Here is a 22,287-nt window from a genome sequence, read left to right as displayed (position 1 = left end):
AAATATAAAACACTGATGGTATCATGACCAAAATATCAAGTGCTTTTGGGTAAAAACTTGTGGTATGGTAAAAATTTATCATGTTACAGCCAAAAACCAGGTGTGAAACTAAGCATCACAACCATGGATAGTACCCTATTGTGCTCGTGAGCTTGCAAGACCCATCACTTGCATAACAGGGTTTTGGCGCGTCTAAAAAGTAACTCAAAACAAGCAGAAACACTCATTTCCTGAACAGGGCCAGTCAGCAGAAGTCACAGATGAGATCTCCACTGATCTGCGAAGATGTCTGTGTTTCTGTGTCTTTCCAAAGCGAGTCCAAGGCTTTAGGAAGTGTCTAATTCAGTTCAGGCTGCTTTGGAAGACGCCAACTTTGCTTCCCAAATCTCTGCAAAGTATCCTGTTCTACAAATTCAGACCCCTACTTTAAACAATGTTTTAACCTACTGTTACAAAACAAAAGTTTCAGGATTGTACTGAAAAGAAATATCACACTACTTACCTATAATATCAACAATATGTAGCTTCAATTTCTTCTGCAAGATGTTTAGAACAACGGACAGAGATCCCTGAGATGATGTAATCTTTAGGTTTTGCTTGACATCATTTGAAGTGGAGAGCCACAGTTTTCCGAATTCATCAGTGGTCATTTTCATTGGTCTGAAAATGATGTTGCCAACACAAAAGAGGGAGGGGAAAATTCAGTTTTGTTTTGAACGCAAAGGTTTCCTTTCTAGAACAGCTTTAGTTATATATACTCTTCCCCCCTCAAAGCATCATATAATCTTAAAGCAGCCTTCCTCAACCTGGGGTGCTCCAGATGTGTTGGACTGCACCTCCCAGAATGCCCCAGCCAGCTGGCTGGGGCATTCTGGGAGTTGTAGTCCAACACATCTGGAGCGCCCCAGGTTGAGGAAGGCTGCCTTAAAGGGTCAAGATTCCATTAAAAATGGAAATTGGGGTGTTCATTAAGACTGAAATCCTCCAGTATTTATTATTTATTTAACTACCTATCATATTTTAAGCCCTCAAATACTCACAACTACAAACAGCTAAAAGACTAAAATGCCACACAAACAGTTAAAAATATAAAATACAATACAAATATTTAAAAGAATACAATACAATACAATACAATACAATAGATAAAACAGCCATAAAAAAAACTAGAACTAAGCCTCTAAAATGCCTGGGAGAAATGAAAAATCTTTGCCTGACACCGAAAAGATAACAACATAGGTGCCAGGCAAATCTCTTTGGAGAGATCAATCCATAAGTGGGGGGCCACAACTGAGAAGACTCTCCTCTCTGTTGTAGTACCCATCTAGTTTCCTATTATTATTATTATTATTTATTTATATAGCACCATCAATGTACATGGTGCTGTACAGAGTAAAACAGTAAATAGCAAGACCCTGCCGCATAGGCTTACAATCTAATAAAATCATAGTAAAACAATAAGGAGGGGACGAGAATGCAAACAGGTACAGGGTAGGGTAAGCAGGCACAGGGTAGGGAAAAACTAACAGTAGAAAGTAACAGTAGAAGTCTGCACAACATCAAGTTTTAAAAGCTTTAGAAAAAAAAAGTTTTTAGTTGAGCTTTAAAAGCTGTGGTTGAACTTGTAGTTCTCAAATGTTCTGGAAGAGCGTTCCAGGCGAAAGGAGCAGCAGACGAAAATGGACGAAGCCGAGCAAGGGAAGTAGAGGCCCTTGGGCAGGCGAGAAACATGGCATCAGAGGAGCAAAGAGCACGAGCGGGGCAATAGTGTGAGATGAGAGAGGAGAGATAGGAAGGAGCTAGACCGTGAAAAGCTTTGAAGGTTACACCCATCCTTCGATGGGTGTATCCACAGGAGGGCCTACAATGATGACCTTCATTCAGAACAGGTATATGATCCAACAAAAATACAGAAAATATACGATACAAGAAGTTCAGAAGAAATTCACAGATCTCAGACTACCTTGGAAGCACCCAAAGCTTTCAAATAACAAAAAATCTGGGAAACAAAATGGAGAGAAGAAAGTGAAGGCGATTTACATAAGGTCACACATACAGATAGTGAGTAAATTCAAATCGAAGTTTGCCTGCCTGCTTATTAACCAAGCTATTTGATATAGTTACCTGATAAAATCCAACAATGCGAATGTAACAGAAAATCTTAGGTGTGTATCTGATTCTAGGTGGTAACTGATGGAACCGGAGACCATTCCTGATGAGCAGAGTTCCTCCATCTCTACACGTGTCTGAAAGCTTTCGACGCTTTGAGCTTCTATTGTAGCAAAACGGCGTCCAAGACATTCAAAGACCTACAAATAAAAGAAGACTTTACCAATATTTTCTTTTACCGCAAAGCTTTCATTTGAAGAGGAAAACGGTTCCTCTTGTTACCTTAAGGTGTTCTGTGTGCTCCAATTCCAAATTCACATCTTTAAGTGTGGAAGCGCTTCGATTGGAAAGAAATAAAAAAAGTAGGACACAGTCATCTGTCCAGACTTTACAAGAGTACAAAGCCAAAGTTTCATTGGTGCAAAGTTCTAAGATTTCTGAATGAGGGTGTTTGGCTACTTCTTCAGGCAAGAAAGGCATCAAAGAGGGTTGCTTGTGGAGTACAGGCTGAGCATTTGGAGAAGGATGGAAAATATCCATATTGCCATCTGCAAACAGAGAGGATGGCGAGAGTCGGTGACCCAAAAGCTTATCATTCACACCAGCTTCTGGCAGAGAAGGAGATCTTTCAAACACAACCTTGGATTCAGAAATTTCCGTAGAACTCAGCGAAGCTTTCCTTAACCTTAGGTGTCCGTTGTTTTGGAATAGCTCCTTGTTTTCAGATAATGCATCTCGGCACGGAGAAGGGCGGGCTGTGCTTTGGATACTGAACATCCCCTCACCCTTTGGTGCTTCACTGGTTTTGGATTTTCTTGTGAACTTCTGAGCTGTGGAGTCTCCTTTGCCCATCTTCACAACACAAAAACAAGACAGACACAGAAAACATACTTTATGAAGCCGAGTTTGATTGCAACTTATTGTTTAGGTTTCAACGTTTTCAGGGACAGGACCTCCCTTTAGCTACAACCAACGAATTACTTTAGGTAAGCCCATGGGCTTGCAGTCAACCAACAGAACGGTGGATCCTTTTCTCTTTCAACAGCTGACTCCTGTAATTTATTATCACAAATTGGCCCTGTTCAGACAACACACTAAACCATGATGGCAAAGCATTTTGAGCTAAACATTATGGCTTACTGTGTCATGTGAACCATTCCTAAACATGGTGGCTACATAACCATGGTGCTCCGCTTTACTTCGAAGCGTAGAAGCAATAGTGAGGCGGCCTGATTCGCCTCCGACAAAGGCGGAGATGAAGCGGGTCGTGGGGGCTGCGGATCAAGGCGAAGAGGATCGAGACCAAGCGGATCCTTTGCTTCAATCCAGAGCTCTGAAAAAAAGGTAAGTGGGGGCTTACCTGGCGCTGCCGCAATCCGTGTGGCGATGGCGGCAGAGCCAGGTAAGGGGGCAGAGGGGATGGGGGCTTACCTGCCTCTGTCGCGTTCTGGCAGCAGCTTCACCTGAGCCTGAGGACTCAAACTGGAAGACCAGGCCGCAACCACAGCCTGCCCTTCCGCTTTGAGCCTCAGCCTCAGGTGAAGCCGCTGCCGGAACGCGACGGATACAGGTAAGGGGGAGAGGAGGGAGTGGAGCCTTACCTGGTGCCGGCGCCGCCACCACAGTCCGTGCAGCGATGGTTGGCAGAGCCAGGTAAGGGGGCAGGGGGGAAGGGTCTTACCTGAGTTTGTTGCATTCCGGCAGCGGTTTCAACTGAGCCTGAGGACTCAAACCAGAAGACCAGGCTGCTGCAGCCTGGTCTTCCAGTTTGAGTCCTCGGGCTCATATGAAGCAGCCACCAGACCATGACGGACACAGGTAAGTGGGGAGGAGGGAGGAGGGCCTTACCTGGCACCGCGGAGCTCCGATTCAGATCCGGAGCTCCGCAGCGGAGTGGAGCGGACTATAGGCGGATCGACGCAGGGCAGAGCGGGCCCGATCCAGAATTTGCGGATCGGGGGGTTCCATGCACAGCCCTAGTTTCAACATGCTCACTAACCACTTTCCGCAAAAGGATTAGCGGTCTAACCATGGCTTAGCATGTTGTCTGAACAGGCCCACTGTTTTTGCAACTTCACTCAATTTCAGAAGTATTTTGCCATTCAGGATGGGGAACTGATTTCAAGAAACAAAAAAGCACTACTGGGTACAGCAAAACGGATCTTCTATGGCTCAATTCGGACAACATGTTAGTTAATGCCGTGTGAAAACTCCACTCCATGGTTGAGTTTTTAGGGGGTCCTCCCCACACAACATCTTCTAACCTCACCATTGTGTGACTGTGGGCTATCATGGAGTTGAGTAAAATCCATTGCAACGTTTGATTGACAGTTTCTCTACCCTCTCTCCTCCCCTGGTCCTCCCGATGGTATCCCACCAGCCATTGCTGCAATAAACAATCCCGGCAACTCTCCTAGAGGGGCACTCGCTCCTTTTGCCACTCTTGCCAGGGAACTCTGTGGCCAGTGGGAAAAGTCATCTCAACGCAATGGAGAACTCCACAGAGTCCAACAGGCAACACAACGGTTGTGCAGGAACTCTCCTCTGCACAGCATGGGTATTCTGCATGGAATGTTTTCAATTAAAAAAACTCCACCGTTGCATGGAGTTTTCCCACCAGAACACACATTTCCCAATGGGGGTGTAAAAACTCCGCCGTGGAGTTCTAAAACCACTGTTGAGAAACGTGTTGTCTGAACTGAGCCTATGTCATACAAGTGTGTACTACACAGCGTGTGTGTGTTTCAGAACACATAGCTGGAAATCTCAGCTTGGGGGCATATCCTAAAAAATTCTGAAATTGTGCTACGGCCCCAATTAGCCGTCGTACCAGACTGACGCTGCCTTGCGACCCGAGGCCAACGAAGAGCGTCGAAGCGAGTTGCTGCTTCTCCTTCTCTCCCTCCGAGAGGCTGGTCGTTGCTTGCTCAGACTGCAGTGGCAAGCTGGCGACAATGTGCTCTGCAAATGCGCTCCCGTGTAGAACAGGGTTGACGCTGTCTTCCTTTTCTACCTGGCTTTCCTTCTGGGGGAGGTAGCCTTCTTTTCCCCATAGTTTTTTCACACCATCAAGCTTTAGACTGTTGGTCCTAAAGAAATTGCAATTAGGAAAGGTCAACATGGTGGCCAGGAAGAACCTGTGGAAGCGCTTCTGAAGAGCCCATCTACTCCTGCACAGAAGCCAAATTCTGATAGGCGTTCTAAGCTGAAGACAAGCCATACCAGCCTTGTATTTAAGCGGCTCACCTAGTGGCCAAAGGCAACAAGGAATTCCATGCAGGTGAGTCAATGGGCTGTTGGGAGGATGGATGGACTTAGAATAGAATCATAGAATAGTGGAGCTAGAAGGGGCTTCTAAGGCCATCGCGTCCAACCCCCTGCCCAATGCAGGAATCCACCCTAAAGCATACTTGACAGATGGTGGTCCAGCTGCATCTTGAAGGCCTCTAGGGTAGGAGAGCCCACCACTTCCCTAAGTCATTGGTTCCATTGTCATACCGCTCTAACAGTCAGGACATTTTTCCTGATGTCCAGCTGGAATCTTTATTCCTGTAACTTGAGCCGATTATTCCGTGTATGGATCGACGCAGCTGCCTTCACAACTGGATTGTCAAGATGAGCGCCCGCACTTCAAAATGTACCAGTTCACCACTGATGGTGACCATCCCTGGTTTGAAGCTCGCCTCTGCCCTAAACTCACTACACCAGGCAGTCTTACAGAAGCTGCTCTCAGCCTCAAGCCCCCGTCTTAAGGCAGGGGTCGCAACTCAGAGGGAGAGCAGATGCATTTGACTTCTCCGTGCTTCTTCCACCAGTCCACTTGGCTTCTGTGCTGACCATAGAGACAAGGAAGTTGGTCCTTCAGCTTCATCCCTTATCTTGATAAAAGGCAATTTTTTGAACTAGCCTCCTAAGAGTTTAGTATCCTGCATTTCCTGCTGGCTGCATTTGTATTCTGCATTTCCCTGTTGGTTGGGAAGAAGGCGGCTTCCCCTCTCCCATGGCCAACACAGAAATGCAGATTTATTGGCTTCATAGCAGAGAAGTAAAAAAACATGCGGGCTACTAATTTTGGGGGGCGTACTTAAAAGAATAGCCACACAGTGGGACCAATCAAGTTTGATTTTTCCCCCCCCCAGTGGGTCAAATCAGCCCAGCAGAAGTTGACGGATAGATGGCATAGGGAAAGGGGGGGGGGGAGACCTAACTCATCCCTGTCCTCAGCACTGCAGCTCCAATCTAATTCAGACCCGACCCACTAACCACCACCCTATGGTTGCTTTTAAATAAAAAGCATTGGGAGATCAAATCACACATCCCACGTTGTATGGCCCTAATAAAACTAAATTTTAGCTTATGTTTCCAGTTCAACTATTAAACCCTAGGCCACCTAGATATATCAAAGTATAAAATGCAGAGGTAACATCCATACAATCTAGGTAATACAGCATGAAATAGTCAACCTAGCAATAAAGTGTTGGCGACACGGCATTTTCGTTTACTAGAATAGCACTGCAATTGCTTTTTGCAGAGTCACTATTCTCTTAGCAAGTTAAGACAAACTGCATGTTAAGCTTTCACTGACAAGATAAAGATACTCACTCCTTCTGTCCTGTCTCAGCACTATTAGCAGAGATGTCTGAACCCAAAGAAAGTCCAGTTGGAGACTGTCTGCCAGTAAAACCAGATGTTGAGAAACTCTGGGAAAGTGACAGCCCGTAAGGTTCAAAATTCAGAGCTGCAAAGAAAGGTAAATACTCATCCAGAATAGAACATAAGACATAAAGACAAGAATAACACAGGAGAGACAGGCTGTCCCATCAGCAAAGACAATAATGTTCCGACTGAAACGTTTTAACATCCAGTAGAGACGCCAATAAATCCTGGGATTCTGTTGTTTATTAATACAACACATTTTGAATTTAGTAGATAATCTAGCCTAAAAGAACCCTGCAAAAGGAATATTCACTCTAGAATATTGGCCATATAAATATTATTTACAACAACGTTTAATATAATAAAAATAATAATACTGTTTTAACAAAAGCATTTTTATTCCATAACTGCACATGCCAAAATAAATATAATAATAAATCATGCAATATATTGAACTACTTAATCTACAGTTCACGTTTCACCATGGTGTGCACAAACATCTTTTTTTCAAACACAGATGAATGTCCATGCTAGGTATCATTTTCCATTGCAGGTCCATAAACTGGGTTCTATGGCCCCCATCCCACCAAATCTTTCCTATTCTATGCTTGTTGTAGGGGGAAAAAAGGCAATCCTTCATAAAGAGATTAGTACCAGTCAGAAAAAATGAACAAGTGAAGCACCAGGCAGTCCCATGTCGTTTGGCCCTAAGAAAAATAAATCAAACCATAGGACAGCCATCTAGATACATCGAAGTATTAAATGCAGAGAGAACCTTAGGAAGCTGTTGGAGGTTTGGAAGCAATAGGTGGAGAAGGAAATAATTTACCTTATGGGGCTTCTGGGTAGTTCAGTCGGTCGCTGTGCATCAAGGCATAGGCTCAGTTCAGACAACACGTTTCTCAACGGTGGTTTTAGAACCCCACGATGGAGTTTGTACATCCCCCATTGAGAAATGTGTTGCCAAGTTCTACATTTAGGGAATAGAAACCAAATGCACAGTTACAAGATGGGGGACACTTGGCTCAGCAATACCACAAACGAGAACGATCTTGGAATTGTTATAGATCACAAGCTGAATATGAGCCAACAGTGCGATATGGCTGCAAGAAAGACAAATGCTATTTTGGGCTGCATTAATAGAAGTATAGCTTCCAAATCACGTGAGGTACTGGTTCCTCTCTATTCGGCCCTGGTTAGGCCTCATCTAGAGTATTGCGTCCAGTTCTGGGCTCCACAACTCAAGAAGGACGCAGACAAGCTGGAGCGTGTTCAGAAGAGGGCAACCAGGATGATCAGAGGTCTAGAAACAAAGCCCTATGAAGAGAGACTGAAAGAACTGGGCATGTTTAGCCTGGAGAAGAGAAGATTGAGGGGAGACATGATAGCACTCTTCAAATACTTAAAAGGTTGTCACACAGAGGAGGGCCAGGATCTCTTCTTGATCCTCCCAGAGTGCAGGACACGGAATAACGGGCTCAAGTTAAAGGAAGCCAGATTCCGGCTGGACATCAGGAAAAACTTCCTGACTGTTAGAGCAGTGTGACGGTGGAATCAGCTACCTAGGGAGGTGGTGGGCTCTCCCACACTAGAGGCCTTCAAGAGGCAGCTGGACAACCATCTGTCAGGGATGCTTTAGGGTGGATTCCTGCATTGAGCAGGGGGTTGGACTCGATGGCCTTGTAGGCCCCTTCCAACTCTGCTATTCTATGATTCTATGATTCTATGATTCTATGACTGATGGGAAAACTCCATGCAACATTGGGAGTCTTTTGGGAAAACACTCCACGCAGAATATCCACGCTGAGCAGAGGAGAGTTCCTGCACAACCATTGTGTTGTGTGGAGGGCTCCGAGGAGTTTCCCATTGCGTGGAGTTGACTTTTCCCACTGGCTACAGAGTTCCCTGGCAAGAGGAGCAAGTGCCACTCTAGGAGAGTTGTGTGGGGGTTTTTTTGTTGTTGTTTTTTTGCAGCAATGGCTGGTGGGAAACCATCAGGAGGACTGGGGAAGGAGAGAGGGCGGAGGAACTGTCAATCAAACATCGCAATGAATTTTCTCAACCCCATAGTCATGTAATGGTGGAGTTACAATATGTTGTGTGGGGAGGACCTCCTAAAAACTCAACCGTTGAGTGGAGTTTTCACACTGTGTTGACTAACGTGTTGTCTGAACTGAGCCAGAGACTGCTGCAAAACCACTGGAACACACAGACACATTCATCATGTTCTTGCCCTAACCTTATACTAACCATTTTTCTCAAGAAAAGGCAAACAAATAATCACCTTTTTCCTGAGACAACTTCTCTTCTTGCCGTTGGTGGTGAGGTTTATATGGTGCTGCTCCACAGTCCAGTCCTTCGGCTACAAACCCATCCAAGAAAGATAAGGAAGCATCTACCTATATCAAATTAAAAGTGACAGGTTAAAAAAATAATCAATTATAAGGAGAAGGAAAGGAACCTCTCGTGCAAGCACCTCTCGTGAGTCACTGCTGACTCATAGAGGGACACCTGCTTTCGCTGACGTTTTCTTGGCAGACTTCGTAGCAGGGTGGTTTGCCATTGCCTTCCCCAGTCGCAGTTACCTTTCCCCCAGCTAGCTGGATACTCATTTTACTGACCTCGGAAGGATGGAAGGCTGAGTCGACCTGAGCCGGCTGCCTGAAGACCAGCTTCCGCTGGGATCGAACTCAGGCCGTGGGGAGAGTTTTGGCTGCAGTAACTGCCGCTCACCACTCTGTGCCACACAAGGCTCATATAATCAATTATAAACCTCTCAGTAAATACCATCCCCACCTTATAAAGCTAATCTGTGGGTTATCTAACAGCTTTTCTCCTAGTTTTGTACCTAGTTCAACATCACACTGAAGTTACTACCCACTATCCATAACAAACCAATCTAAGTAGATTTTCAAATAGAATTGCTAGGAATGACAGGTGAATGGGACAAATTTATTTGTAACTATATTCTCCCTTGTAACAGTTCCCAAACATACCCATTTTAGAGCACTTGCATTTAAATCTACCAGAGAAGGACTTCTCAATAGGGCTTAATATTTAGTAAGTAACGCATTAGAGTGCATAAACAGATACCTTAACCCATCTTGTTTGAAAAGCTCATTTCAGAAATGGCCAAGATCAGGTTTTTAAGTGATGTGATTTACATATTAAGTCTATATTCATGACTTATATGTTCTTAATTGCCTGGTAACAATTAAATGTTTCTGATAAGTTCCTTTTCTCATCAACCTCACTGGTCCAAAGTTATCAAACTGAAGATGAGCAAACTTGGCATATTTATGGCTAGGCACATTGTCCAAGATTGCTCATCTGGGGCACATGCTTCTGACATTCTGTGGAGTTAAGCTGAGGCCCCTGTAAGCGGTTATATTGGACAGTGTGTCCTCGCAAAGAAGCCAAAAGCATTAACGTTGGGCAGCAGTTTCTATTTGTTAAGACTGAAATATCTTGCCTCTTAGTTTTGGAAAGAGAGAAGAAATGAACATGTTCCATGTAAACTGTCTACCCTACTTCTTTTATTTCCACATGTACAAGCTTTAAAAATACACACTCTTTTTTCAAGCGTGTTTTGAAGAGACATGCCATTCTCAAAGCAGTGGTGTGTACAGAGATGACGCCATTAACTTACCACTATGTCCTCACAACTAGCATCAACTGGGAACAACTTCTTCATCAGTTCTTTGTCTCCGTGTAGATGCTTTAATTCAAATGCGTACTGTCTCATGCAGGTGTCCAGGGAGGTACCAAATTCCACAATGAGTTTATCGACTGTTTTTGAAGATGTGGTATGAGAAGCTATTTTAGTCACTGCAGCCATAATCCAAGCTTTGGTTTCAGAGGTAGCCTTCGTCATAAGTATCCTATGCAAACTTGCCAAGAAAACTTCTGGGTCCACTGTTTTCATAAGATAACTGTATTCCCCCAGTACCTGTCAGAAGACAATTAAGGCAACATGGTCAATCTACAAAGGCGTACAAATGCAGCAAAAAGGTGATGACCTTAATCTAACACAGCCTTCCTCAACCTGGGGCGCTCCAGATGTGTTGGACTGCATCTCCCAGAATGCCCCAGCCAGCTGGCTGGGGCATTCTGGGAGTTGTAGTCCAACACATCTGGAGCGCCCCAGGTTGAGGAAGGCTGAAACACAATATAAATGAAAGCAAGGGAGTTAAGGAAACAGGTTAAAAATGCAATTTTATAAACTAAAATATAATGTTAAAAGTAACATACACAGAGCATTTCACATGTACAATAATACAACAAAACAATCAAACTGCTAGACAAAAAGTGCTCAGTAGACAATTTGGCCAGACGCGTTTCAACTCTTGGTCTTCCTCAGTGGCCAGTGTGCCAAGCTGATTAGTGCCGTGGGCTAATTTGTCTCGGGACTGACTTAAACGTTCCAAACAATATAGATAATCAGATGTCACTTCTCACAATGTATGGTATAATGCCAAATATTCAAAGGAAGCCCATTATCGTGCTTGCGGGCATTGGCTGTTTAGAATACCGTCCATGGGCTTCCTTTGAATATTTGGAATTATACCATATATTGTGGGAAGAGACATCGGATTATCTATATTGTTTGGAACGTTTAAGTCAGTCCTGAGAAAAATTAGCCCACGGCACTAATCAGCTTGGCACACTGGCCATTGAGGAAGACCAAGAGTCGAAACGCGTCTGGCCAAATTGATTAAGTCTACTGAGCATTTTTGATCTAGCAGTTTGATTGTTTTGTTGTACTACTGTACATGTGAAATGATCTGTGCATGTTACTTTTAACATTATATTTTAGTTTATAAAATTGCATTTTTAAAACCTGTTTCCTTAACTTCCTTGCTTGCATTCATCAATCTACATTACAAGTTGAAAATAAATATGCCTACACCTCTGTGTTTCCATTTGTACAAAAGAGAAGTTAACAGACTGACCAAGCAAAGACCAGGCCTAGAGAATGCTGCTAGGATGCACTGGCAGCAATCTGAATTAAAGAACAGAAGAGCTCCATAGATATCATAATAAAATCTGCCATAAACAGTGAGATTTCTGATTCCAAGAAGTCTAAAGTGTTTCACACAGCTTAAAATATACAACGGCATTCCCATGTCGAACCTTCAGGGACCAACTCTCAAAGTGAATTTAAAGCAAGTCAAAATATTATTAAAAAAGGACATGACTGATTTCACTTGTCATACACATCAAGCTCAGAAATGTATTTGCCTAGCAAAAGCAAGGCAATTTGCTGAAAGCTCATGAATAATACGTGGCCGGCCATATCGACAATAGGATTTAGAACAGGAAACTACAACCACCTTATTGACGTGGTGGCATGCAATTTATATAACTTGCATATCATTGTAATGTATCATGCAGATATCAAAATCGGGATTCCCATATGTGAAACAACTGTGTCACTCCCTGAAAAAAACCTGGATATATGAGTTTGAGGATTCAAAATACAATGAATTTTGGCTTGTTTTTTCCCCCTACTATCTTTTTTGTACGCAGTATTTGAAACATATTGGCAATGGTTTTTTTAAAAAAATACATTTTTAAAAAAGAAATGATGAGAAATAGAAGGACTGCCTTGTGTTTTTCTCTTCTTAGAAAAAACCACAAACTACTCATTTGGAAAGTAGGCTGCCCACCCAATTGAGCTGATTTCTTTTCAGTTATATTAAAAAATGGAACAATTCAACACCGAAATAAATATTCCTAAAGCTGTTTGCAGTAGTGAAGTGTCAACACGTGGGTTACTCCCTCAATAAAATCAATGGGATTTCATAGTATTTAACTTTAACTGAACCATGCCCACTGTAATAGCTGCAATCTGATGCCCTTCTTCAAACAATCAAAAATGTGTATTCTGAAACACGTGTTAAACAGACTTCCGTTTACGCATGAACAACTATTTCTCATGCTTCAAATCAATCTCAGTTTCCCTTAACATATTATCATGTTCAAAATTCAATTGCCTATGTTGTACCTAGAGTTTGTCTGTCCTGGAGAATTCGCGTATCTCTTTTTAATCTGTGTCTTTCTTACCCAACTCATCACTTGAAGAAATTTCTGCGGAAAAACTGCATTTTCATCCTCTAGCAACATGAGGTAAGATTCGACAGCATGAAGCCGCAGCTGGCTGTCTTCCTTTGAATCTTCAAAACCTAGGAAGGACACAAGAGTTGTTACTTTTCCTTTCTTTAATTGTTGGATGTAGATTTTTAAAAAAAAATCATAATTAAATGACACCACTAAGTTACGGAGGCTTTGCTCACCTTCAGCAAGGAGACGCAAGAAATTGTTTGGGATGTCAGGGTGCATTTTATCTCCTCCGATGGAAAACACTGCATTCATAGTCTGGATGAACCATTCGTTGTCAGGAGCATATGTGCCAGTAACATTAAGGAAAAGCACAAAGACGTATCGACGTGGTATAAACTGTACTCTCTTGCAGATTTAAAATCGTTACATTAAAGAAGTTAGCAGGCTTTTAAGAGAAACAGTTGGTAAAATTATCTTCCAAGCAAAAGGAATGAAAGCAAGGCAGATACACACAGCAGCGCAGGTCGCCGCGATTCCAATCCATTTCAAATTGCACAAAGGTAAGTTCAAAGACATCCCAGAGGTGGCACGGAGCTGTTTTTGGTGGGAGCTGAAACGGAACCTGATGCACCCTCCTCCTCTTCTCCGCCTACGTACAAAGCCCCATGATGCGTTTCTAAATCCACAATCTGCCCCAAACTAAGAAGAGATGAAGGATATAGTAGGGAGAAAACAATAAGGAGAGAGCAAAGGAAAGGCACCTTCAAGCCCAAGATTTGCATCATCATCATTATTATTATTATATTTATATACCGTCCCATTGCCGAAGCTCTCTGCCGAAGTTTAAAACATTGAACATTAAAAACTGATATACAAATTTTAAAACCATAAAAAGCCTAAAAACAGGTAACATACCAGGACAGACAATATCTATTTAAAACAAATATTCTGACATCAGTTAAAAAACTCAACATATGCTTTTGAATGCCTGGGAGAAAAGTCTTGACCTGGCGCCGAAAAGATAACAATGTTGGTGTGCCAGGCGGGCATCGTCGGGGAGATCACTGCAGAATTGGGGGGGCACCACTGAAGAGGCCCTCTCCCTTGTTGCCATCCTCCAAGCTTCCCTTGGAGTGGGCACCCAGAGGAGGACCTTAGATGTTGAGTGTAGTGTATGGGTAGGTTCATGTCCAGAAACTTCAACTAGTTCCAAATATGGCAGCCAGGCTGGTCACCTGTATACCTAAGGGTGACCACATTACACCAGTTTTAAAATCTCTTCATTGGCTGCCAATTAGTTTCTAGGCGAAGTATAAAGTGTTGGTTATCACCTTTAAAGCGCTACATGGTTTGGGTCCAGGCTACCTGCGGGATCGCCTTCTCCCGTACAATCCGCCCTGCACACTCAAGTCCTCTGGGAAGAATTTACTCCAGCCAACAAAAACAAGGCTGACAACCATTACCCAGAGGACCTTTTCTTCTGCCGCTCCCAGTTCGTGGAATGGCTTGCCGGGAGGGATTCGTCAACTTAACAGTCTTCCGGAATTTAAGAAAGCCATAAAGACTGATCTCTTCCAGCAGACCTACTGTATATGGGGAAACTGGTTTCTAAAAAATGCCTAAGAGTTTTCATGAAACAGAAATGCAGGGGGGGGGGGACCAATTACAAACTGATGTAGAAATAGGCTGGAATGAACTTGTGCTTGAAAAATTGCAAACATTAGAAGAGCAAGACAGATATATTTCTCCACCCCTATCCTGCACAAATATACAAACGCTAGATCTGAGTGAGTATCTTGCTTATTACTACTAAATATAAGTGTTGTTTCAATTTATATCCTTATGTCAAAATCTAAATTGGGAGTAGGTGATAACTAAGCCACAATAAGTACAATTAAAGTAATCACATATTCTTCCCTTGATTATCCATACTCCCCTCTGTTGTTTCCCTGTATCTAGCCAACAGAAACATATTTTTTTTAATGGATAATTTCAACGTCTGGATAGCAATTTTCTACAGTGTATTCCTAAAAGTTAGGAATGCAAATTATTTTTTTATGTGCAATGACAATAAAATCTTGTGCAATATTCAAAACAAGAAAAAGGATATTTTTCAGCTAATTCTGCTGTTTTTCCGACTATGTTGATGATGGTGTATTCCTCTTTGCTTTGTGTTAAGTAGTCAAGCATCTTCTGAACAATAACAGTGACGTTCTGTCCATTGGTGATTCTATACAGGAGTTCCAATGTCTGAAGGAGAAGGCGGAGTGGATTAATGTTTACACCCAAATGCAAGGAAGCTAACGAAATAAAGAGCAGGCTGCAGCATTGCAATTATAATAGCCATACTCGAAATAGAAAATGCCAATTAGACAAAAGCACCACATCACTTAAGATACCTAGTGATTTACAAACGAATTACGTGAACTACAAAGGAAGTGTATGAAGTTTTCTATATGAATTCTCTCACACAGCAATGGCTCCTGTTTACAGAATTATGGTTGAAGATGCACATGAAGAAATCTAAGCACATTGAAAAATACTTATCTTGAGAACTTAAGAACCTAGGCCATTATATTATATGGGAGACGGCCTTTTCAGTAGTGGCCCCCAATTATGGAATGATCTCCCCGATGAGGCTCGCCTAGCGCCAACATTGTTATCTTTTCGGCACCAGGTCAAGACTTTTCTCTTCTCCCAGGCATTTAACAACACTAAGTTTGTTTGTTTTTTAACGGACCCCAGAACTGTTGTTTTTAAATGGATACCGTTGTTTTTATGTTTTTGATGGTTTTAAATTTTGTATATTTCTTTTTAATACTCACTGTTTTTAACTTTTGTAAACAGCCCAGAGAGCTTCGGCTATGAGCCGGTATAGAAATGTAATAAATAAATAAATAAATAAATAAATAAATAAATAAAGTAAATAAATTATTATTATTAATAATAATCAGGCACATATACTCTAGGCACATTCTCCCATGCTCGGGATGTGGGGACAAATTGGTTTGGTTTGCATTTGAATACCAAACTATTCTGCACTTCAAGAAGTAATACTTAAATGTTTTAAATGACACTGCTGTTTTTATGCTTTTAAATTTTTGTATATTTGTTTTTAATGTTCACTGTTTTTAAGTTTTGTAAACCACCCAGACAGCTTCGGCTGTGGGGCAGTATATAAATCTAATAAATAAATAAATAAATAAATATGTGAACCAGAATGCAATTATACATCAGCTTTCACACTTCTCCAAATTTTGCAAAGCAGTTTGCTGATAAAAAAAAGTGTACATAAAAATGGGTACATCAGAGGAAACAGCATTTTAAAAAGACATATATGGGGAAACCGGTTTCTAAAAAATGCCTAAGAGTTTTCATGAAACAGAAATGCATTGGGGGGGGGGACCAATTACAAACTGATGTAGAAATAGGCTGGAATGAACTTGTGCTTGAAAAATTGCAAACATTACAAGAGCAAGACAGGTATATTTCTCCACCCCTATCCTGCACAAATATACAAACGCTGGATCTGAGTGAGTATCTTGCTTATTACTACTGAATATAAGTGTTGTTTCAATTTATATCCTTATGTCAAAATCTAAATTGGGAGTAGCTGATCTGGTGCCTTCCAGATATTTTGGATGATAAATCCTATCAGCCACAGCCAGCATGAGATTATGGGAGTTAATTTTTGTGAAACGCCCCAAGGGGCTTCGGTTATTGGGCAATATAAAAATGCAATAAATAAATAAAAATAGTTCAATCAGATCTGCAGAGGTAACGTCTTTAAAAACTATTATATCTACAATCTCTCTCAAACATAGCAAGCTGTATTCTCAAAGTACAATATGAGCATAAGCCCCATTAAAGGGGAAAATAAAAGGAGAATACCTATTTGAACTTACCTCTCTTTTAATAATGGGATCTGGGTGATCTAGGCACTCAATTATTGTCATTTGGTGCTGGAGTGCAAGGCTGGGATCCTGCTGGACAACATACGTGAGGGCCTTTAATCCTAGAAAGAAAAGTTACTGCAATGTTTGCAAGCTGAAATCAGACGTTCAGCATCAAAGGCAGTGGGCTGGGATGGTCAGAGAACTTACCCAAATACTTCAAATTAATTTTGGGTGACAGGACAAATTTTCCAATGCATTTGGCAGCCTTCTCAAGTAGGTCTGACTTAGGATAAATCATGTAAATGGTCTGAACACATTCAAACAAGATTGCTGTAGAAGGACAAAGAAAACACAGTTTAATTTAGAATCACAGAATAGTAGAGTTGGAAGGGGCCTACAAGGCCATCGAGTCCAACCCCCTGCTCAATGCAGGAATCCACCTTAAGGCATCCCTGATAGATGCTTGTCCAGCTGCCTCTTGAATGCCTCTAGTGTGGGAGAGCCCACAACCTCCCTAGGTAACTGATTCCATTGTCGTACTGCTCTAACAGTCAGGACGTTTTTCCTGATTTAAATGGTTCATGAAATCAGATTGACAATATATTAACAATACACTCGCCCATTTTATTTCTGAGATCTTCCTGCTTAAATCTTCAGACTTTGATCTAGTTCTCACCATGGTGGTAAACCTAGATCTGGACTGTACTACTTCAAACAACCAAATACTACTCCATACAAAACAATTCCCTCCGCAGAGAAAACTAGCACGCCGGGTAAGTGGCTAGGCCAGGACCTTTCTCCCTGATATGCTAGGTTTCTATGTTGAATTGTTCCAAGCGGAGAAGTATTCAGGCAGCCTGCTCCCATCTGCAGTAATATAGCTCAGATCTAGGCTTACCACCTCACTGAGAACTTCAAAGATATTTAACACATATTTGCTGGAAGGATTTTAAGATAAGGATTCCATAAAGTGCAGGAAACAACACGTTATTACTAAATAAGGCTAGTAATCCCAGAGAGATAAGTATGGCCATGGGGAAGCCTGAGTACAGCCTGAGGTGCTTTGAATATTTTTAACACAGCCAACTGTCCAGCCAAAGAGACCAGCATCTTCTGTGTTTAAAACCGGCTTGCCACAACAGTAGCTATAATAAAAGCCATTATTATTATTATTATTATTATTATTATTATTATTATTATTTTATATAGCACCATCAATGTACATGGTGCTGTACAGAGTAAAACAGTAAATAGCAAGACCCTGCCGCATAGGCTTACATTCTATGCACGGTTCTTCCCCCACTCATGTATACGGCCCCTAAGATTGCAATTTAAGAGTATACATTCTCCCAGAGCATTTCCCTTATGGTTAGAAAATATACTCTCACCTACCATATGTGATGTTGTGGTTTATCTCGGCTCTCCTTAGCGACTCATCCAAAACATCATACATTAATTCACTGGCCCTGTTACAAAGGGATGAAAGTGTTCAAGAACAGTCACTTAAAAAAAGAAAAAGATTGAACCTTAAGGCTCAATCCTACACAGAGTTTTGGCTTTTCGCCGCCTCAACAGGGCTGTGTGCTTCGCTCACACATACTGTATATATAACGTTGTTTTTAAAATAACAAATTCATCTAGTTGTTATACAGATGAAGCACGTTTCGAAAGCCAGGGTGGCATTTCTGTTGAAAGGCCAGAAAAGTAAGGCTGCAAACTTGAACACAATTGACTAGAGAGTAGGTTCCATTGAACACAGTGGGGGCTTACTTCTGAGTAAGCGTGCAGAGGATTGCACTTCACGAAAGTTTCGGTGTGACTGTTCTTGCCTTCCCCTCTGCAATATCCTCATTGTAATCCCAGCAAGGGCTATAATGTGAAGGTATCCTCTGCACGCTTACTCAGAAGTAAGCCCCCACTGTGTTCAATGGAACCTACTCTCTAGTCAATTGTGTTCAAGTTTGCATCCTTACTTTTCTGGCCTTTCAACAGAAATGCCACCCTGGCTTTCAAAACGTGCTTCATCATCTAGTATAACAACTAGATGAATTTGTTATTTTAAAAACAACGTTATATATACAGTATGTGTGAGCGAAGCACACAGCCCTATCGAGGCGGTGAAAAGCAAAAACAAGTAGATCAAAATTGTATATAAAATAAAGTTTGAAAAACATCACAAGGATGGTATGTTGAAGGCCGCTCGGGGAGAAAAGCTACTATATTTGGCCTTAGCAGCCACAGGCATTTCAGCGGGAACTTTGCCTGTACAACTGCCACTGAAATGAAGGGAGAGAAGCACAAAATCATTTCCCTGGGGAGTGTGCAAAGTGGCATTTTGGCTTGTGACACAAAATCCATGTGAATTCCTATAATTTAGGCTGTGGGTCTATAGCTGTCTCTGCAGAGGCCACCAGTGAGGGAGGAAGCAGCAGCTAAGCACCTCTCCATCGTGCCTGGGTCCAGCTCCAGCTGAGAGCCCCTTCCCTCCTGCTACCAACTGTCTCTGCAGAGGCCACTAAAGAGGGAGGAAGCAGCAGCCAGGCACCTCTCCATCGTGCCTGGGTCCAGCTCCAGCTGAGAGCCCTCTCCCTCCTGCTACCAACTGCCTCTGCAGAGGCCACTAGAGAGGGAGGAAGCAGCAGCCAGGCACCTCTCCATCGTGCCTGGGTCCAGCTCCAGCTGAGAGCCCCCTCCCTCCTGCTACCAACTGTCTCTGCAGAGGCCATCAGTGAGGGAGGAAGCACCAGCCAGGCACCTCTCCACCGTGCCTGGGTCCAGCTCCAGCTGAGAGCCTCTTCCCTCCTGCTACCAACTGTCTCCGCAGAGGCCATCAGTGGGGGAAGAAGCAGAAGCCAAGCACCTCTCCACCGTGCCTGGGTCCAGCTCCAGCTGAGAGCCCCCTCCCTCCTGCTACCAACTGTCTCTGCAGAGGCCATCAGTGAGGGAGGAAGCAGCAGCCAGGCACCTCTCCATCGTGCCTGGGTCCAGCTCCAGCTGAGAGCCCCGTCCCTCCTGCTACCAACTGTCTCTGCAGAGGCCATCAGTGGGGGAGGAAGCAGCAGCCAAGCACCTCTCCATCGTGCCTGGGTCCAACTCCAGCTGAGAGCCCCCTCCCTCCTGCTGCCAACTGTCAACTGTCACTGCTGAACTTTGCAACTAAGAATGTAGTGCCTGAATTTGCTTTGCTTTTCCCCCTCCTCCTCCCTCCCAATCCCCTTTCCTTTTGTGTCATGTTTTTTAGATTGTCAGCCTGTGGGCAGGGTCTGTAAAGAAATATTTTTGTAAGCTGCCGTGAGAGCCTTTTTTGGTTGAATGGCAGCCTAAAAATGCTTAAATAAATAAATAGCTGCAGTATCCATATCAGATGGCCGTTTTATTGAAATACCAGAATTGAATATCCATAATACAACCAAAGCACTCTTCTCTCGGTTCTTCTATGTCCCAGTATGCTGGCCGGCAGAGAAGCTCAGAGAATAGTTAAGAAATTAGAGCAATCCTCCAACAAGAGAAACGGCCGAGACCACAGCTGAAGACCAGATGGCCAAGTTGCTTCAGGCAAAACCTTTCTGGCTTTTGTTTCATGGAAGTACATTAATGAAACACGAGACTAGGTAAGCTAATTCAGGCTGACTAGAAGTTCAAGCAAAGATGTTTACCTTGGATCGTCTTTTCCAAGCAGCCCCAATATCCTTAAAAGCTGAATTTGTAACCAAGGTGCTGGCACACTGTGATAGTTGAAGTCCACAGGGAGTTTTCCTCCCACCACCTGCTTTAAAATAGTTACAAAGCTGCCTGTCAAGTCCTTGTATCTAGAGGAGTCTTCCTAGACAAAGGATAAAACACACAATTGAACCGTTTTACACAACGCTACAGAAATCGATAGTTATTAACGTCTCAGTTCCTCCATTATTCCCTTCTGCTCTTTTCATCTAAATGTTACGTTGTTCTCCCCAATTTTTAAACTCAAATGCAGCTGACAATTAACCCCAAAATATGCAAATGGATCTCAACATGCCTAGCAACACATCAGAAACACAGAAAACCAGCCTGAAAGTCAAGGGAAGGAGAGGAAGAAATAGTGCATTGCTCATACACAATTAGCGCAGGTGAGATTTCTATTCTTTTTGTCATTTTGTGAAGACAAAAGCCCAATTCACATGATTATCCGGATCATTAAGAATCCCACCTTCACCATTTGGAGATAAATGTGTAATGAAGCAGCCATCACTCCCACATCCTTGTCGCAAAGTGCTTTCCGGAACTTTTCATGAATGTGCTGGACTTGGTTGGGAGCAATAAGGTAGAACTTGTACAGCGCCTGGACGGCTTTTCTTCTAATAATTTCCCTAAAAAGAAACCATTTTGTTCATTTCATTGAGCACAACTATTAATGTTGCTGTATCCAAATAGAGCTTTATGTATGTATGTATGTATTTATTAAATTTATATACAGCCCCAAAGCCAAAGCTCTCTGGGCGGTTTACAAAAGTTAAAAACAGTGAACATTAAAAAGAAATATACAAAATTTTAAACCATCAAAAATATAAAAACAACAGTATAAAACCGTATCCATTTTAGACAACAACAGTTCTGGGGTCCATTAAAAACAAAAACTTAGCGTATGTTGTTAAATGGTGTTAAATGCCTGGGAGAAGAGAAAGGTCTTGACCTGGTTATGTATTTAAAATATACAAATTTTAAAACCATAAAAAGCCTAAAAACAGGTAACATACCAGGACAGACAATATCTATTTAAAACAAATATTCTGACATCAGTTAAAAAACTCAACATATGCTTTTGAATGCCTGGGAGAAAAGTCTTGACCTGGCGTCGAAAAGATAACAATGTTGGCGCCAGGCGAGCCCCATCGGGGAGATCATTCCATAATTGGGGGGCCACCACTGAAAAGGCTCTCTCCCTTGTTGCCAACCTCCAAGCTTCCCTCGGAGTAGGCACTCGGAGGAGGACCTTAGATGTTGAGCGCGGTGTACAGGTAGGTTCACATCAGGAGAGGCGTTCTGATATATACAACTGTTTTTGAAACGCGTCATCCTAGAATTTTATCAGCAAAAACGTACTTTGAATGCTGCAGCTTGTCTTCTACAAGTGGAAGGACAGCTGGAATCATTTCCCGCGGAAAGATCTGGCTTGCCACAGTAAGAGCCATACACACTTCCATGAGATTAGTGCTCTGCAAATCCTGCCACAGACATGAACACAAAACAATTTATTTCCCTCTCAGCAGATTAACAGTGCTTAACAGATCTCTGTAATGGTCTTTCAAAGATTCACCTTTTTACTTCTGTAAGTCAAAATTCAAACAATACTTCTAAATGATATTCATGTTGATATAAAAGTCCCTGCTTCCACTATGCTTTTGAAACTATAATTTGATGGAAGAGGTATTAATTTGATGGAAGAGCTTTTACATTATCATACTCTCCTATTATTTTATTCCTCCATAGACTATAAACCTAGAAGATCTATGCTTTGGGGTATGGGAATAAACCATCAGGAATGTTTTTTAAAAATGCAGCTAAGCAAGTTCAATCGGGAAAGAAA

General features: G+C 42.4%; 1 protein-coding gene across 1 annotated transcript in view; it reads right to left on the bottom strand.

Annotated features, from left to right (window-relative positions):
• The window catches only part of AP4E1 (adaptor related protein complex 4 subunit epsilon 1), a 30,444-nt gene that overhangs the window by 1,919 nt on the left and 6,238 nt on the right, over nt 1–22,287 (bottom strand). The window contains exons 5-20 of the mRNA XM_063142526.1: nt 21,804–21,925; nt 20,911–21,070; nt 20,381–20,547; nt 18,117–18,190; nt 16,932–17,054; nt 16,734–16,843; nt 14,939–15,078; nt 13,062–13,174; nt 12,832–12,950; nt 10,415–10,714; nt 9,050–9,164; nt 6,712–6,847; nt 4,940–5,198; nt 2,392–2,961; nt 2,125–2,309; nt 503–660 (exon numbers count right to left, since the gene is read on the bottom strand). Of these exons, the coding sequence (XP_062998596.1) occupies nt 503–660; nt 2,125–2,309; nt 2,392–2,961; nt 4,940–5,198; nt 6,712–6,847; nt 9,050–9,164; nt 10,415–10,714; nt 12,832–12,950; nt 13,062–13,174; nt 14,939–15,078; nt 16,734–16,843; nt 16,932–17,054; nt 18,117–18,190; nt 20,381–20,547; nt 20,911–21,070; nt 21,804–21,925 (2,851 nt within the window). The remainder of the gene's footprint in view (nt 1–502; nt 661–2,124; nt 2,310–2,391; nt 2,962–4,939; nt 5,199–6,711; nt 6,848–9,049; nt 9,165–10,414; nt 10,715–12,831; nt 12,951–13,061; nt 13,175–14,938; nt 15,079–16,733; nt 16,844–16,931; nt 17,055–18,116; nt 18,191–20,380; nt 20,548–20,910; nt 21,071–21,803; nt 21,926–22,287) is intronic.

Source organism: Elgaria multicarinata, chromosome 16, assembly GCF_023053635.1.
Source record: "Elgaria multicarinata webbii isolate HBS135686 ecotype San Diego chromosome 16, rElgMul1.1.pri, whole genome shotgun sequence".
Classification (NCBI taxonomy): Eukaryota; Metazoa; Chordata; class Lepidosauria; order Squamata; family Anguidae; genus Elgaria; species Elgaria multicarinata.
Note: the sequence above shows the minus strand (reverse complement) of the source record. Positions and strands in the feature narration are given on the sequence as shown.